Source organism: Pristis pectinata, chromosome 3, assembly GCF_009764475.1.
Source record: "Pristis pectinata isolate sPriPec2 chromosome 3, sPriPec2.1.pri, whole genome shotgun sequence".
NCBI lineage: Eukaryota > Metazoa > Chordata > Chondrichthyes > Rhinopristiformes > Pristidae > Pristis > Pristis pectinata.
The window spans coordinates 51,976,714-51,994,692 of record NC_067407.1 but is presented as its reverse complement, the minus strand read 5'-3'; the positions used below and the strand labels follow the sequence as shown (position 1 = coordinate 51,994,692).

Sequence of the window (17,979 nt, the reverse complement as noted above, 5' to 3'; positions counted from 1 at the left end):
GGGACTATAAGAGGATCTACTTCCCTCACTGTAATCCATTAACAGTCAGCTCTCAATCCTGGGCAGACTCTGATACCTTGATTACAATTTGTCTGCCAGCGGTTACTTTCCCAAGTCTCAGATCTGCTGCTTTATCAAACCTCAGATTCACCTCAACTGTACCAGTGACATCTGTCTACAGTGTTTTGAAATAACCCATGCAGGGCAGTTGTGAAGTGTCATCACTTGTCATCCATTTCCAGTTGGATAAACCTATGTCATTCTGCCTTGAGGTTTGGTTCTTTTGTACAGATATTTCTTTCCAGACTAAAATACTCATTCTCTACAACTAATGTTTTTTAATTGCCGTCTTGTTTAGTCCTGGATCTCACATACAATCTAGTCGTAAATACTAGAGTGGCATTTATTGCCCATAACCAAATTCCCTTGAGAAGTTGGTGATGAACAACCTGGTACAATCCCATGATGTTGTTAGCCAATGAATCCCATGGTTCAGAAACAGCAATGGTAAAGGAATGGCATTTATTCCCAGTCAGGATGGTATGCCACTCAGAGGGGATCTTGCAGGTGGTGGTATTCCCAAGCGTACCCAGTTGAAATGTTTTTTAGGTGAAAACGGTAATATTGACAGAGCAGCCTGGGCAAGTAACCTTTAGTAGAAAATTGGATTAATGGTGATGGAGGGAGTGAATGTTTAAGGTGGTGAATGGGTGCCACCAAGCAAGTTTGTTGTGGATGGTGCCTTTTGACATATAATGTCATGCTTACTATTTGTGCCTCAAAGATGGTGGAAAGGCTTGAGGTGTCAGGAAGTGAAACAATGATTCTAGTCAGCTGTTGTAGCCAAAGCATTTATGTGCCTGGTACCATCGCTCTTCTCGTCAATAGTGATGTTGAACATGGGGAAATTAACTGTGGGAATGTCATTGAATATCACATGTTGGAGGTGGTCAGTGCTTGTTATGTTAGTGGCACAAATATTGTAAGCAACTTTACAGTCCTTGGTGACATGGATGGTTTCAATGGAATCGAATATTCAAAAATCCTCAGCATCCATCCTGACTTTTGACTTTATGATGAAAGGAAGAAAACTGATGAGGCAGGTAGAAGTGACCTCAGGAACTTCCCTGTGGAATCCTGTAGTGATGTCTCAAACACAAACAACTATCTTCCTTTTGTGTGAGACATGGCTCTAACCATTGGAATATTTTCCCCTTGATACCCATGGGCTTTATTCTCACTGGGTTCCTGATGCCGCATGTAATTAACTGCTGTCTTCAGGCTAAAGGTGGTGACTCCCTTATTGCTTCCAGAATTCAGCTCTGTGCCATTCTTGGACTTTGCTGATGTTGGAAAGTGGGCTGATTGTTCAATAATTGTGCAAGTTCAAATTGTCCTACTACTTCTGGACTGTACATATCTGGATAATTTTCCATTGTTTTGGGTCCATGCTTGGCTGGCGGCACAGCCTGTTCTGTTTTGTCAGTCTTCAATACTATCGCTAAATTGTTTTCTGGTCCCACAGTTTGTTTTTAGGTATCCAGTGCCATAGAGTCATACAGCACAGAGAACATGCCATTGGGACCATTGAGTCCATGCCAACCTTCAAGCATCCACTGACACTTATCCCATTTCACTCAGACCACGTTACCATTACAACATTTCCCAGGTTCTACCACTTACCTACACACCAAGAGACAATTTGTATTGGCCAATTATCCTACTAACACATACATCTACGGGAATGTGGGAAGGAGCCAGAGCAGCCAGAGGAAATCTATGTGGTCACAGGGAGAACTGCAAACTCCACACTGATGGCACAGGACATCAGGACTGAACACAGGTCACTGCACCCATGAGACAGCAGCTCTATCAGCTGTATCAACATGCCACCCCAAAGTCATTTTTTTGATAGCACATTAATAATAACAGAGTTGTTGTGATGGGAGATTTTAATTTCCCAAACATCAATTGGCATCTCCAGACAGTGAGGGGTTTAGATGGGGTGGAGTTTGTTAAGTGTGTTCAGGAAGGATTCTTAACACAATATGTAGATAGGCCTACAAGAGGAGAGGCTGTGCTTGATTTGGTATTGGGAAATGAACCTGGTCAGGTGTCAGATCTCTCAGTGGGTGCACATTTTGAAGATAGTGATCATAATTCTATCTCCTTTACGATAGCACTGGGGAAAGAAATAGGAACGGACAGACTAGAAAGGCGTTTACTTGGAGTAAAAGGAATTATGAGGCTCTCAGGCAGGAAATTGGAAGATTAAATTGGGAACAGATGTTCTCAGGGAAAAGAAATGTGGGAAATAGTCAAGGGATATTTGTGTGGAGTTCTGCATAGGCATGTTCCAATGAGACAGGGGAGTCAAGAGAGGATACAGGAACCGTGGTGTACAAAGGCTATAATAAATCCAGTCAAAAGGAAAAGAAAAGCTTACAAAAGGTTCAGAGAGCTAGATAATGTTAGAGATCTGGAAGAGTATAAGGCTAACAGGAAGGAGCTTAAGAAGGAAATTAGGAGAGCCAGGAGGGGACATGAGAAGGCCTTGGCAGGCAGGATTAAGGAAAACACCAAGGCATGTTACAAGTATGTGAAGAGCAAGAGGATAAGAAGTGAAAGAATAGGGCCTATCAAGTTCAGCAGTGGGAAAGTGTGTATGGATCCAGAAGAAATAGCGGAGGTACTTAATGAATACTTTACGTCAGTATTCACTACAGAAAAAAGATATGGGGGATTGTAGTGAGGAATTGCAGCAGGCTGAAAAACTTGCGCATGTAGATATTAGGAAAGAGGAGGTGCTGAGACTTTTGGAAAGCATCAAGTTGGATAAGTCACTGGGACCGGATGAGATGTACCCCAGGCTGCTGTGGGAGGCAAGGGAAGAGATTGCGGAGCCTCTGACGATGATCTTTGCATCATTGATGGAGACGGGAGAGGTTCCAGAAGATTGGAGGGTTGCGGATGTTGTTCCCTTATTCAAGAAATGAAGTAGAGATAGCCCAGGAAATTATAGACCAGTGAGTCTTACCTCAGTGGTTGGTAAGCTGATGGAGAAGATCCTGAGAGGCAGGATTTATGAACATTTGGAGAGGTATAATATGATTAGGAATAGTCAGCATGGCTTTGTCAAGGGCAGGTCCTGTCTTACGAGTCTGATTGAATTTTTTGAGGATGTGACTAAACACATCGATGAAGGGAGAGCAGTAGATGTAGTGTATATGGATTTCAGCAAGGCATTTGATAAGGTACCCCATGCAAGGCTTATTGAGAAAGTAAGGAGGCATGGGATCCAAGGAGACATTGCAATGTGGATCAAGAACTGGCTGGCCCACAAAAGGCAAAGAGTGGTTGTTGAAGAGTCGTATTCTGCATGGAGGTTGGTGACCAGTGGTGTACCTCAGGGATCTGTTCTGGGACCCTTACTCTTTGTGATTTTTATAAATGACCTGGATGAGGAAGTGGAGGGATGGGTTAGTAAGTTTACAGATGACACAAAGGTTAGAGGTGTTGTGGATAGTATAGAGGGCTGTCAGAGGTTACAAGGGGACATAGATAGGATGCAAAGTTGGGCTGAGAAGTGGCAGATGCAGTTCAACCCAGATAAGTGTGAAGTGGTTCATTTTGGTAGGTCAAATATGATGTCAGAATATAGTATTAATGGTAGGACTCTTGACAGTGTGGAGGATCAGAGGGATCTTGGGGTCCGAGTCCATAGGATGCTCAAAGCAGCTGCACAGGTTGACTCTGTGGTTAAGAAGCCATATGGTGTATTGTCTTTCATCAATTGTGGAATTGAATTTAGGAGCTGAGAGGTATTGTTGCAGCTATATAGGACCCTGGTCAGACCCCACTTGGAGTACTGTGCTCAGTTCTGGTCGCCTCACTACAAGAAGGATGTGGGAGCCATAGAAAGGGTGCAGAGGAGATTTACAAGGATGCTGCCTGGCATGCAGAGCATGGCTTATGAAAGCAGGTTGAGAGAACTCGGCCTTTTCTCCTTGGAGCAATGGAGGATGAGGGGGGACCTGATAGAGGTGTATAAGATGATGAGAGGCATTGATCAGGTGGATAGTCAGAGGCTTTTCCCCAGGGCTGAAATGGTGGCCACAAGAGGACATAGGTTTAAGGTGTTGGGGAGTAGGTATAGAGGAGATGTCAGGGGTAAGTTTTTTACTCAGAGAGTGGTGAGTGCGTGAAATGGGCTGCCGGCAATGGTGGTGGAGGTGGATACGATAGGGTCTTTTAAGAGACTGTTGGATAGGTACATGGAGGTGAGAAAAATAGAGGGCTATGAGTAAGCCTAGTAATTTCTATGGTAGGGACTTGTTCGGCACAGCTTTGTGAGCCGAAGGGCCTGAATTGTGCTGTAAGTTTTCTGTTTCTATGTTTCTATTAAATGAATTGAATTGGCCAAAAATTAGTGTCAGTGAGGGTGGGGATCTCAGGAGGAAGTTGAGGTACATCATCCATTCAGCACTTCTAGCTGATCATGTTTGCAAATAATTCACTCCTCGCATCCTGGAACCGGTGGTCATTGAAGATGGGGATATTCTTCACTCACGTCCGCAAATCAACTGTTTAATTGTCCACCACTATTCATAATTAGACATAGCAGCTGACAACAGAATGATAATCTGACCCAATGGATGTGGGAACACTGCGCTCTACCTATTGCATGCTACTTTAGTCATCTCGCACACATAGTCCTGTGGTACAGGTTTGACAATTTGCTTCTCATTCTTAGGTTAACCCAATGTTCCTCCCTCATGCCCTTCTGCATTTCTCATTGAACCGGGATTGAACTCCTTGCTTGTTTGCAATAACAGAGTTGTGGATATACTGAGCCATGAGATGAAATACATTTCTGCTACTGCTGGGAGTCCATAGCTTTCTTTGATGCCAAGTTTTGAGCTGCAGGATCTGCACTGTATCTCCCCATTTTGTACCTCTGTGGTATCACATAACTTGGTGAAAGTTTGCTTAAGTGAGCAATGGGATTTTCTCTCCGGAAGGAATGTGCAGTGATCCAATGTTGTCCTGGAAAGATGTATCCATCACAGGTGGACTTGTGAGATGGTAAAGTGATTGATTAATGCAAATCACCCTGTATTGATACTTCTGAAACCTTCTCCAAAGATACATAGGGATATAATAATACAGAGATGCACATCAGGTTATTCTTCATTTTTCAAATCCAAGTTAAGTACAATGTTAAAACTCAAGTATTATCTGTGAAATGTGTACCAAGGACCTTACTTTCAGCGCCAAGCAGCTATTGCAATTTAGAAGTACCCAGCAAACTAAGCAGTAGTTTAAATCAATCCACTGAATTCTTTGCAAAATAACCTCCTAAAACATTGTTCAGAGAATGCAGTTTTAACCTTTTGACTGACAATGAGTCTAACATTAGATGGGAGAGCTTAGAAGTCATAACTTGTTCTGGAAATACCTAGGCTTGGAGTCAGTTGTCTAAAAACAAAAATCTTAACAGTAATGAAACAAGATATTTCTGGGAAGATACCAATACTGTCCATGAAGTCTTCTACTTTTCAAGAGATCTCCTAACCTTTGATTTTTTGCCTCAGTCTCCATTTTTCCAGTTTCCATGTGTTACAGTGAGGCACCTTGGAAATGGCATTGTTAAATATTTATTGTGGGCTGTTATAAGCCAAATCTTTGAGAAACCATCAACATGTTTTTGGATATCTTCAAACAAAAACTGTTGACTAACTAATTTGTCCAGGATGCAAGAGTCTGTATGTTCCCAGAATTCTGTGCATTGGTATTGTGGGTTTTTGCTGCAGCCACTACTCTTTATACATTGGCAGAATCTCCCTCAGTGTTAAAGCATGCCGTTGATTGCTTTCTGACAGTCTGAATAGGTACTTTGTCAATAAATCTGCAAAATTAAGGAATAATGGCTTTAGCCTCTGCTGCTCCCAGGTACTGTTGAAGTGGATGTTTATTGGTATCTGTTAGAATTTCCACAGTGAGGCACTGGGCAAAGAACAATCAGCCATATCCTTTGTTGATTCTGCAGATGCATGGAAAACTCCTATATGGTAAATGCTCAGGGGAGTGTGAATTGTTCACTATCTCTACAGCTGTTATTGCAAGTATAAATAGTCATTGTTCTATCATAGTGTCCCAGGCTTCTGTCATACACTGACATTCTCCCAGAAAATGTGCTGATTGGCATGGTTCCTTGTAAGATTGTGACCTCTGTTTCCTAGGAATTCTTTGTCCATCAGCAGTAAAAACGAAATGTCCTAAGTTTTTTAGCATGGAAAGGTTTGATGTACAACCAAGAGTTTGATTCCATCAGACTGAGCTGAGTTTTGACACTCATCACACAGTCTCCTGAACTTTATTGCAATTTTTATTTATTGCTTTTTGTAATTTGATTATGTAAGTTTAATATCTCTATGAGAGATTTGTTGTAAAAACAGGAAATAGTATTTCAATCAAGGAATTAAAATATAATTCACAGCAGTTAATCAATATACTGTGGCGACTCACCATCTAGTCGGGCGAACCGGCTCGGCAGTCGGGTCGCGCGGTGTCGGAGCGACGAGGCCCAAGATGGCGGCGGGCCTCATCTTTCCGAGCGACGGGGAGAACCCGTGCGCGGGAAAGTCCTGATGACGTAGGACTTACGTCATTGCCGGTTTTTTGGGCGGGAGTTTTCTCCCTTAAAGGGCCCGCGCAAGGCGGGAAAATAAACCAGTTCTGTTTGGCAATCCTCCGAGTGAGTCTTGTTTTATTCCGCGGTAGCAACCGCTACAATACATTGATTTGTTTTGAGAAATTATGATTTATTTGAAAATTGTTCATCTCAAGTGTAAATATTTCAATGATTCTTTTCTGTGATTTAGCACCATGCATTTTGACAGAAGAAGATTTTACAAGAAATGGAATAGTCTTAAGGTGGAAGTTTGAGACGAGATTAGATGTGAAAGATGGAGATGTCTTAGAATTCAGATGCCGTGAAGGATTTCAAATTGAACCTCCGGCAAGGAGATATTGCCGAAATGGACACTTGGAAGTTCCCAGATGTATCAGTGGTAAGTTAAACTGATCAATGTTAATAAAATTGAACTGCCATTTAACTTTTTATTTTGCAGCTGTGTTGACAAAGAACCTAATGTTGTAATATTTGTTAACATAAAGAAAACGACAGAAGGAATTTTGCAGCTGAAAATGCCCCTGGAATGACAGGTGCTGGGAATAATATTTTCCATCATTTCCATGAGTGTTTGAACTATTGAGGGGAATAACAACTAAATACAGGAAGGCAAAAATATATTCCAGAATGGATTTTGAATTAGTGAATGAACTTCAGTTAAATGTAGTACACTGTGTTCGGAAGGAAGCCATAAATTCATTGGAAAATAAAATTTTAAATAGAATGAAAACATAGAGGAATGTAAAGAGTAGAATAAAAATTATTGAAATAATGAGACAGGTTAATAAGACCGTTTGGAAACATAATCCTGGTATCCTCGGAACCACAGACAAATTCGCTTATCGTTGGCCACGGGAAAGCAATGGAATCCTCATTGAAAAATAAATTAGTAAAAAACATTTTGAAAACATAGCATGAAAATGAATAGGGAACATGAATTTCAAAAGGAAAAGTCTTGCTTGACCAACCCCACTGAATTTTTGAAGTAGTAACAGAGGAAGTAGACAAAAGTATTTCGGTGACTGTAACTAATTTTGATTTTGATAAGATCTTCAATAAATTTTCACATCATCGACTAATGTATGAGCAGATAGAATCAGCTAACAAGTGCAGAGTAGTAAGCAATCTGAGTACAATGTAGAAAGGCAAGTTCATTCCTTTCTGGATAGGATGAACAGGGTGTGTCCTTCCTTGTGGAAAGAGAAATCTAGAGGGTGTCTTAATAGAGATCATTAACATTTTGAACATTTTGCTGAAATAGAGAGCTTTAGCTTCTGGAAACAAGAAAAAGCAGTGGCCATCAATGTGAGTGTCACAAAATAATTTAAAAATCATTTCAAAAGAGTTTACCCAGAGAGTGCTGAGAATGTGGAGTTCATATTTTGGTGAATAGCTTAGACACTATTAAGAGAAAATTTGATCAGCAGATGAGCAAAAGGGAACAGAGGATCATGTTGTTAAAGCAGGCTAAATGTGGGAGAAATCACTGCAAAACACACGAGTGCTGGCATGGACAGTTTAGGCTTGGTGCGCAATTCTGTGCTGAATGTTCCATGTCATGGATTTACAGAGGGGTAGAACTGAAAAGCAAAGAAGTTGTTTTGAACACGTGGAATTTAGTGAGAGCATGTTTGGAAGACTTATGAACTGATCTGCGTTTAAAAAATCCAACTGCTGACCATCCATAGTTCAGGCACACTGCAAGTGTTTATTTGCAATTTGGTTCCAATCTGACATGTGTGCAGACATTTGTAGTGCAGGTCAAATAAGCCAGAATAATAGGAAAAGGTTTGGGCACATTGCTGTATTCGTCTGCCAGAAATATGTTAGTCTTGATGTTATATAGTAAGCATCTCAGATTTAATGCCAGGACTCCCAAACTGGAGCTCAGCATTGCAGCTGTTGTATGTCTATAGCATATGTGGAAGATCAAGTGTTCAAAAACAGAAAAGGACCTACCTAGCTAGTTAAAGAGATTATTGAGATTTTGTTAGTTTCAGATTGATTTCTACTGAGTGTTAGTTGTGTTTGATGTTTCTAAACTGCTTTGGAATTGACAAAATCCACAGGCCATGATTGCCCAGGAGCTGCCGGGCTGTGTCTTGACTTTAATCCTTCAGCAATAACTATTGCTCCCAGATCTGTGTGCTTTAATGGACATTCCTCTTGGAGTGCAACATAAATAAATGTATAAATAGCAGGACAACCTGCTCGGAGAGGTAGTACTCTCACCAGGAACCTACAGGGAAAAATTTTCCTGTGTATTTTTCAGTGAGGAACAATGTGTGAGGTCCCTGTGATTCAGTAAGGTGGTCCTCATTGAGATGTGCCACGTGCATCATCCAAGGTGATCAACAGCATATTTAGGGCTAGTGTTACCAAAACCATTTTAACTATGCTATGCCTACATGGGTTAAGTACACAACACAATCTATTGATTTTTATCTCCATATTGTTAAAAGAATGTAGCTGCACTGGACAAGATGGAAAAACAATTTAATAGAAAGGTGATGGAACTGAGAATCATACCTATCAGGAAATACTGATTCTCTGGAAGAGAACAGTCTCAGATGGGAGCTTCATGTTTATAGGGTAGAGATCAAAAAGCTACTTCATGCAGATATTGAGACAAGAACTAGAGACCAGAAAAGTAAGATATTTATCATTGTAATCCAGTAAGGACCCTAGGATGAATTTCATTACTTTGAATATAGTTATAACGTAGGACCAGGTAGCAGGAGAAATATTGGAGCAAAGAGCAATGATGCATTGAAATGGAAGTTACAAATGGAAGGAAGGAATGGAAGCTTTTAAATAATTAGATTGTATGAAGTTATTTGTTTACACTTCACAAGAGAAAACCCTTGTGAAGTATAAACATAGGATATTGGGCTAAAAAGCCTGTCTCTATGCTGTAAATGAGGTGTAACTCTTTGCCATTGATACGGCATTTGAACATAAGCATTATTTTGGATGTAACAAATTCCTTAATTGAAACTGTGATGTTGCATTTGCTGATGTTACGTAATGCCTCTAAGTTATCATTATGGAAAGTCACAAAGCAAAAGATTCTTATTAGAACAGTTTGTATCTATTATTATTATCGGCCATTGATTTTCCCACATTATCTGAAACTTCCTGGATTCAATGTTTAATGATAGTACTTTTGAAATCTTTTTTAATATTTAGTTTTGGTACGATATTTAAATGTCTTTTTTTCTGCAGATGACAGGAGTTCGTGCACTGCTTTGGAGTATTCTAAATGCCAATCATGTGCAGGTGATGAAATCTGTACTCAATATAATGCTAAAAGGGTATCACTAACAAGACCAGGTAATTTTTTTTTTCCCAGTGTACTGCCTGGAAAAATATCTTGCAATTGATTAAAGTTTACAATAGTAATGCATAAATATTGAATGACACAATTGTGGCATCTTGTCTAGTCTGGAACAACCTGGCTGCAGCTGGCAGAAAGTAAAGCAAGACATCTGCAGTCCAGTAACTGAGGACATCTACCATTTAATCTATATGTCTGTAGCCATAGGTAAAACACTATAACAAAATTTAAGTTAAGAATCTCAAATGCCTCATTGTTAAAAAATCTGTATCTCTCAGTGTTTTCAGCTAAGTTAGCAAAGGAAACTGTGATGATCTGTGTATATTTCCAAGCATCTGCGAGCAGATAAAAATATGATTTCCATTTACTTATAACTTCCTAGTGAGATCACATCTCAATTTACCACAAGGAGCCTATTTTCCATTGGTTAACTTTTGGCCTTTGCTCTTCATGTTTTGAAAGTCAGCTCAAGTTCTCGTTGATCGTGGTTTTGTAACATTTCTGGATGTTAGGAGTATTTCATGAAGTATCAAGGTTCTTTCGCAACAAAGCCAACCTAATCTCAATTCTGAAGTGGAATCTGGACTATGTTCTTCACAGCATCAACCCACTAGACTGAATTGATTGAATGAGCCTTTTTAATGTTCTCATATGATAAGACTTGGTTGGATCTGGAAACAATGTTCTCGATTGCTTATTAGGAATTGCAGGTTTTTTTGTTGTTGAAATAAAGGTGTTTTGATTTTATACATTTTTTTTCTATTCTCTCTGATTAATCTGTAAACATTTTGTTTTAATACCTAGATCAGAGCACATTGTTGTTACTTGCTAAAAGTGGAGAGAGCAGTGCTTTATTCTCAGTGAAACGAGGCACAACAAAAAGGAAAAGCACTATAAAGTTTTCTATAAGAGAATCCAATTATACAATAATGAATGTAAAATTCGGAGATGGGCCTCAAAGCATACAATATGAACAACCTGCAATAGGAGAATATTGTTTAACATTCCACATGATTAATTCTGTAAGTTTACAGATATGTACTTCTCTCTATATAACATCACAGCCTTTGGGAAAATTATAAATTGAGAATTCAGGAAGTAAGTTACACTAACTTTCCCGGTGTATTATCCCCAAGGATAACTTTGTAAGGATACTGATCTGTACTTCCCTTTATAACATCATTACCTTCTAGATTGCTGTAAATGGAGAATACAGAAACAGTTCCATCCTGTCCTCTGGTGATGTCCATATTAAGTTTGCATGAGTGACCGGGTGTGTTTCCCCCCGGGTGTTCCTGCTTCCTCCCATATCCCAAAGATGTGTGGAATGGTAGGTTAATTCGCCACTGTAAATTACCCTTTAGGTAGGTGTGCGATAGGACATTCAGGATGGAGGTGATGGGCATGTGTGAGAAGATAAATTACAGGGAATTAAATGGGGGAATCAGGTTGCTCTGAAAATCAGCAAAGAAGACTTTTGAACAAGTGTCACATGGGAAATCACAAAATGGATGTACAACACCTGGGATTTGGGGGAATATTCAGCTGTGAATTGAGGATTGGTTAATGGGCAGAAAGCAATGTGTAAATTGTGCATTTTTCAGATGGGAAGCCGTATCTTGTGGAGAGGTGCAGTGGAGCCAGCTGGTTTAAAATCTAAACCAGTAATTTGTTTGAATGGACTAGAATCAGAATCAGGTTTATTATCACTGACATGTACGACATGACATTTGTTGTTTTGCAGCAGCAGTACAGTGAAAAGACATAAAAATTACTATACATTACAAAATAAATAAATAGTGCAAAAAAAAAGGAATAACTAGTTAGTGTTCATGACCAGGTATAATATATCCAAGTTTTCTGGTGACAGGAAACTGGGAAGCACTGTATGCTGTTTAAAAAATGCAGAGAGGCTTCAAGGGAAAATGGACAAGATATATGAATAGCAAGGTCATGGGAGATGGGAATTCATGTGCAAAAATGTGAAAGGCTGAATTTTTTTTTAAAAGCTGTGAGATTGAAAGGTGTTTGGAGAGACATGGGTCTCTTTGTACACAAACCACTGCAGGTTCATGTGTGCATACAAGAAATTAAGAAGACAAATGGTACAAATGGCTTTTATTGTACAAGGACTTGAATAGAAGAATAAAGATGTATTATTTACATATTTATTCCACTGATTGACTCCTGGGATGATGGGGTTGAATATGAGAAGAGATTTTACAGACTAAGCCGATACACTTGAGTGTTTAGAAGAAAGAGAGGTGATCTCATTGAACCTCGTTATTCCTCTTTTACACTATTTATTTGTTTTTGTAATTTATAGTAATTTTTATGTCTTTGCACTGTACTGCAGCTGCAAAACAACAAATTTCACAACATATGTCAGTAATAATAATAAACCTGATTCTGATACAAAGATCTCAGCAGGCTTGACGGGGTAGGTGCAGAGATGATGTTTCCCTTGGCTGGGGTGTCTAGAAGCAGGGATAACTGTCTCAAAATAAGGAGTAGGCCATTCAGTACTGAGATTAGAAGAATTTTTTCACATAGAGAGCAATGAATCTTTAGAATTTTCTACCTAAGAAGGCTGTAAAGCCACTGAATATATGCAAGACATATCAAACAGATTTTTGGGTAACAAGGGATACAGGATTAATACAGTAAAAGGGGGCTGTGGGAAAAGATCAACTTTCAGCAGATGGGAGAGGCTTAATGACCTAGTTCTGCATCTTTTATGTGTTTGCACAAGGTGGTTGAATTCATGGATTCATCCCTATTCTGCTAGGATTCTTGTCTGCAGCTTGAAGGCACCTGGTCTACCTGCAACCATGAGAAGACTGCTTCTTGGGCATAATTCCCAGTTTTTTTGTGAGAGAGAAAGGTCTCAGGTGCTTATCTGATGACAACTGCTGGGGATGTCATTGTTCAAATGAGATGCTGAACTGGGTTTGCTGGTTCTTGTACATAGACAAAAAGAAATTAATTGCACTATTCAAATAAAAAGTGCAGGAGTATTATCTGCACCCTGGCCAATGTACAACTCTCAACCAACAGCACTGAAACAGATTATCTGGTTAGTCATCTCTTTGCAGTGTGTGGGGCTTGGCTGAGTAGAAATCAGTTGCCACATTTGCCTACATAAGTTAGGTAACTGGCTGCACAGATGTCTGGTTTATCTCTAAGGCATAAAAGTCAGCATAACGTTCAACAAACTGCATATCTCTCTCTCTCTCCCTCTCCCTCTCCCCTCTCCCCTCTCCCATGTACCTTTTGTATATGTTTAAGAAGGGTCTTTTTACGTACATTTATTGTCTTATAGATCACATTCAATGTTACATTCACTGGAAATTTCAGCATTAGATTTGATAATAGGAGTTGACATCAAGGCTAAAAGCTTGAAAGCTAGAATGGTAAGTGACCATATTGACATAAGAATATTTTTCTGGTGAAAATTACTTCAGTCACACTCAATATTGGATGGCTCAAATGGACTTGTTCTTAAGCCTTATGCTGTCAGGATTACTGCTGCAGGTTCTGGAGGCAATATGCGCTACAGCCAGCATATTCTGATGGTGAGGATTTGGATGTTTAGAACATGGATAGAGTACCAGTGGATAGCACTGAAGAGCTCCACCATATGAGGTTTTGCATTTTGTACAAGGTTTTGCATTTGGGAAGATAAATGAGGATAGGACTTTCACAGTGAAAAGTAGGGCCCTTGGGAGTATTGTAGAACAAAGGGACTGAGAAGTACATGTACATGGTTCCCTAAAAGTGGCAACACAGGTAGACAGGCTGGTGAAGAAGGCTTTTGGCATACTGGCCTTCATCAGTCAAGGTATTGAGTATGGAAGTTGCGATGTTATGTTGCAGTTGTGCAAGACATTGGTGAGGCCACATTTGAATATTGTGCTCAGTTTTGATCACCCTGCTATAGGGAAGATGCCATTAAGCTGGAAAGAGTGTAGAGGAGAGTTATGGAGAGAGGTTGAGCTGGTTAGGGTTTTTTTCATTAGAGCATAGGAGAATGAGAAGTGATCTTACTGAGCTATACAAAATCACGAGGGGCACAGATAGGGTCAATGTGCACAGTCTTTTTCCCAGGGTTGGGGAATCATGAACTAGAGGGCATAGGTTTAAGGTGAGAGGGGAAAGATTTAATAGGAACCTGAGGGGCAACCTTATTCACCCAGAGGGTGGTCAGTATATGGAATGAGCTGCCAGAGGAAATGGTTGAGGCAGGTACATTAACAACATTTAAAAGGCAGTTGCACAGCTACATGGGTAAGAAAGGTTTAGAGGGATATGGGCCAAATGCAGGTAGATGGGACTGGCTTGAATGAGAATCTTGGTCAGCATGGACCAGTTAGGCCGAAGGGCCCGTTTCCATGCTATATGACTCTATCATGCCAAATGGAGAGTATTCAAAGAGGTTTGAGCCAGTCACTGCAGTTCTGCACCTACAAAGGTAATGCCAGCACTCATGCATCTGATCCACCAATTTCCAGTCAGTGGTGACCCCCATTCACTATCCTGCTCCCATGATATTGATGATGAGGAGCTCAATGTTGGGAATTCCAATGAATGTGAAAGTGAGGTTGTTAACTCTCTCTCTTATTAATGATGGAGTGTCAATGTCTAATGCTTGAGTGGGGAGAGCATATAATTTGCTACTGATGCTGAACTAATTATCATTCAATCAGTTTAGGTGATTCAAAAGATTTGATTTTTTTGTTTTATTTTTGAATGTGTTACTTTTGATTAACGTCCTCAGATCCTGAGAGATTCCATGACAATGAAGTTGCCAACCATGTTTTTGGAAGAACTGAGTTCAAGTTGCTTATCATGGCCTTCACTTTCATATTTACACAATTAATTACTAAAGCACACTCTGCAGATCATATCCCAAATAAAGTGATAGTAAGGCTGGATTTTTCTTTCACTTTCCTCATAATTTCAGCTACATTATTGCTACTGCACTTCTGACTCAATATATATATTTTTTTGGTAGGTGAGACGAGAACTAGGGGACATAGCCTCAAGATTTGGGGGAATAGATTTAGGACGGAGATGAGGAGAAATTGCTTTTCCCAGAGAATTGAGAATCTGTGAAATTCACTGCCTGGGGAAGCAGTGGAGGCTACCTCATTAAATATATTTAAGACACAGATAGACTTTTGCATAGTAGGGGAGTTAAAGGTTATGGGGAAAAGGCAGGTAAGTGGAGCTGAGTCCATGGCCAGATCAGCCGTGATCTTATTGAGTAGCGGAGCAGGCTCGACGGGCCAGATGGCCTACTCCTGCTCCTATTTCTTATGTTCTTATGTCAGGCATAGAACAGTTCCCAGCTGATCATTTCCCACAGTTGTATTTAAATGCCAGTGATAGTTACAGAGGTGTTCTGTCTCCCTTGCCTGTCTCCTGTCCCTCTTGGTGCAGCCAGCCAGGAACTCTTGGCAAGAATTAGCAGTGTGCTGAGAACAGCAGTCATAATGGTCAACTGATAACCCAATTTTAATATTTATTAAAATTTAAATATGAATTTTAAATTAAAATACTGTTGTACCACACAGATTGCAATCATCACCTTAAACATTGCTGTCTAGTTTTTATTTTTGCATCCTGTTCTTTAATATACAAATGATAAACGATATTTAGTTTGTTTTTACATCAATAACAGATGCAAGATTGTTGTTACAAAGTTCAAGAAATGGTGACTGACTGCTCCCAAGTATTAAAGATTTGATTACTGAATGAGGGACATTAATAGGATAGTTCCTTCCACAACTACTACTTTTGAAGCAAAGTATGAATTATGCCGGAATATCTTGAAATGATTTCTGGAAAATTAATCTGTATTTAGGAAATTTTAGAACTTCTAGAGATCTCTTTTTTCTTTTTAAAGATTGCTTTAATTATTATTCATGGAAACATAATCATTTAAAATATGAGGAAATGCTTAAATTAATCAAGTTGCTTTTAAGACTTCCTTTCTTTGTCAATTACTATATTGTGTAACTATGCAAAAGCAAATAGTGCATATTATGCATTCATTTATTTGTATCAGCAATGGATAAACAGGTTCAGTTAATATTCAATGAAACTAATTATAAAGCATGAAAATATTGATGGCAACATCATTCAATGCAGTGGAATTTGTTTCAAATGTTGTTAATGCTTAATTGATGAAATATTTGATGCTGCTTCTGTCTTTCTTCATTTCATTTTACAGTAATGAAAACTGTGTATGTCTTGGCTTTATTGTAACAATGAGATAAACAAGTATATCAAAATTCAGCAATATATGTTTTAATGAGAACGCTAATCACACCAAGATTAGAATCTTGTACTTGGTAATTGCTATCTTGAAGGTTGGAGATTTGAAAAGATCATTGTCTTTGTTTTAGCATGTTTTGGGTGCAAACATTTATTAAAGTTCACTTGTACCATCTTTAATGTATTTAAGCATTATTATTAACAGAAACATGATTAAACAAGACTTTAGATCAAACCACATGTTTACAATAGGTGACTGAGGCCCTTATAAAAGTGAAAGCTTTTAAGAACATCTTAAATAAGGAGAAAATACTACCATGGTGGAGAGATTTTGAGAGAAAGTTTCATTACGTGAGACCTAGGACCCTGGCATTTAAACGCATGAACTGGTAATGAAAATCGGGGCTGAGCAAGTGGCCAGAATTAGTGGGATGCACAAATCATGGAAATCACATGTAAGAGTGAGGGCATGGAGGAATTTAAAAATCAATAGACACGTTTTAAAACAGAAGTGTTAACGCACCAGATCCCAACATAGGTCAGGTGATGGGTTAAATGGACTTAACACGAGTTGGAAGGACAACAAGGTTTTGTATAAGCTCATGTTTAAGAAAGTACAAAGTGGGAGGTGAGCCAAGATTTGCTGAAATAGTCAAAAGTTGAAATATCCCATGTCCGTTACAAACAGTCTCAGTAGTGAAGTAATCCATCACCTCAACAAATTAATTTTCCATCATTTATTTAAATCATTTGCTCTAATTTCAATGGAAAATCTGCAGAAATTACAGAGAAACATCGTGTAAATGTTTGATGCTGCAAGAATAGCAGGTAAATGAAATAACACCAAGAAAATTTAATCCCTATATCTGGTGTAAATAAGGACAGCTACTTTCTGACTTATTTCTGCAATGAATTTCAATAGTTCTTCATTTAACGATCATATTAGCAATCCTTTAGATCATAATCTATAATCCAATCTATTCTTCACAATCTCCTACAAAGATATATTGTTCTGTTCATTCATGCTTTTCCTCAGGAGAGTGAGAAAAATGAGGAGATAATTGCAGTACCAGCAGTTATGGTGATTAGAAACGCTAAAGAGGGGATAAAACACCAATGATATTTACAAATGCAAGAATGGGCTACCTGGGGAAGAAAGGGAGGAAGATAATCTAAGAGCAAAATACATCAATAGTATCTACACATTGGGCAGAGACATGTTATTGCTTCAGACTATATTAATACTTTTTCCAGGAGTGGATGCTTCCCTTTGATGACTTCCAACCAAACACTCCAAATCTACTGGAGACACAAGAGACTGCAGGCACCCCAGAAGGGGTCTTGACCCGAAACGTCAACTTTCCCTTTCCCTCCATAGATGTTGCCTGATCCACTGAGTTCCTCCAGCTTTCTGTGTGTTACTCCAGATCTACTATTTGTCATTCCCCGGAAACTAAGATCACAAATATCCAATTTCACTGGCAACAGTTAAAAAGTACCAGTGAGCAAAAGTAATGGGGCAGGTCATCCATTGCCCTGAGATCACTGTCTGGCTGCTCCGAGGCCATGTTGTTTCTTCTAGCGTGGACACAGGCTTCTGCTGGGAAGCTGGTACCACCTACAGTAGTGTGATTCAGTGAAGCACAATGCAGCACAGGCGGAGCAGACT

At 39.3% G+C, this 17,979-nt stretch overlaps 1 protein-coding gene across 2 annotated transcripts in view; it reads left to right on the top strand.

The window, feature by feature from the left end:
• LOC127568425 (complement factor H-like) overlaps positions 1 to 16,485 on the top strand; it is a 61,733-nt gene extending 45,248 nt beyond the window's left edge. The window contains exons 13-17 of one of the 2 annotated variants that reach the window (XM_052012135.1): positions 6,885 to 7,073; positions 9,920 to 10,027; positions 10,836 to 11,053; positions 13,354 to 13,444; positions 15,715 to 16,485. In XM_052012135.1, coding sequence (XP_051868095.1) covers positions 6,885 to 7,073; positions 9,920 to 10,027; positions 10,836 to 11,053; positions 13,354 to 13,413 — 575 coding nt within the window. In that variant the 3' untranslated portion in view covers positions 13,414 to 13,444; positions 15,715 to 16,485. The other variant, XM_052012136.1, reaches the window with a different exon arrangement.
• The last annotated feature ends 1,494 nt before the right edge of the window (positions 16,486 to 17,979 follow it).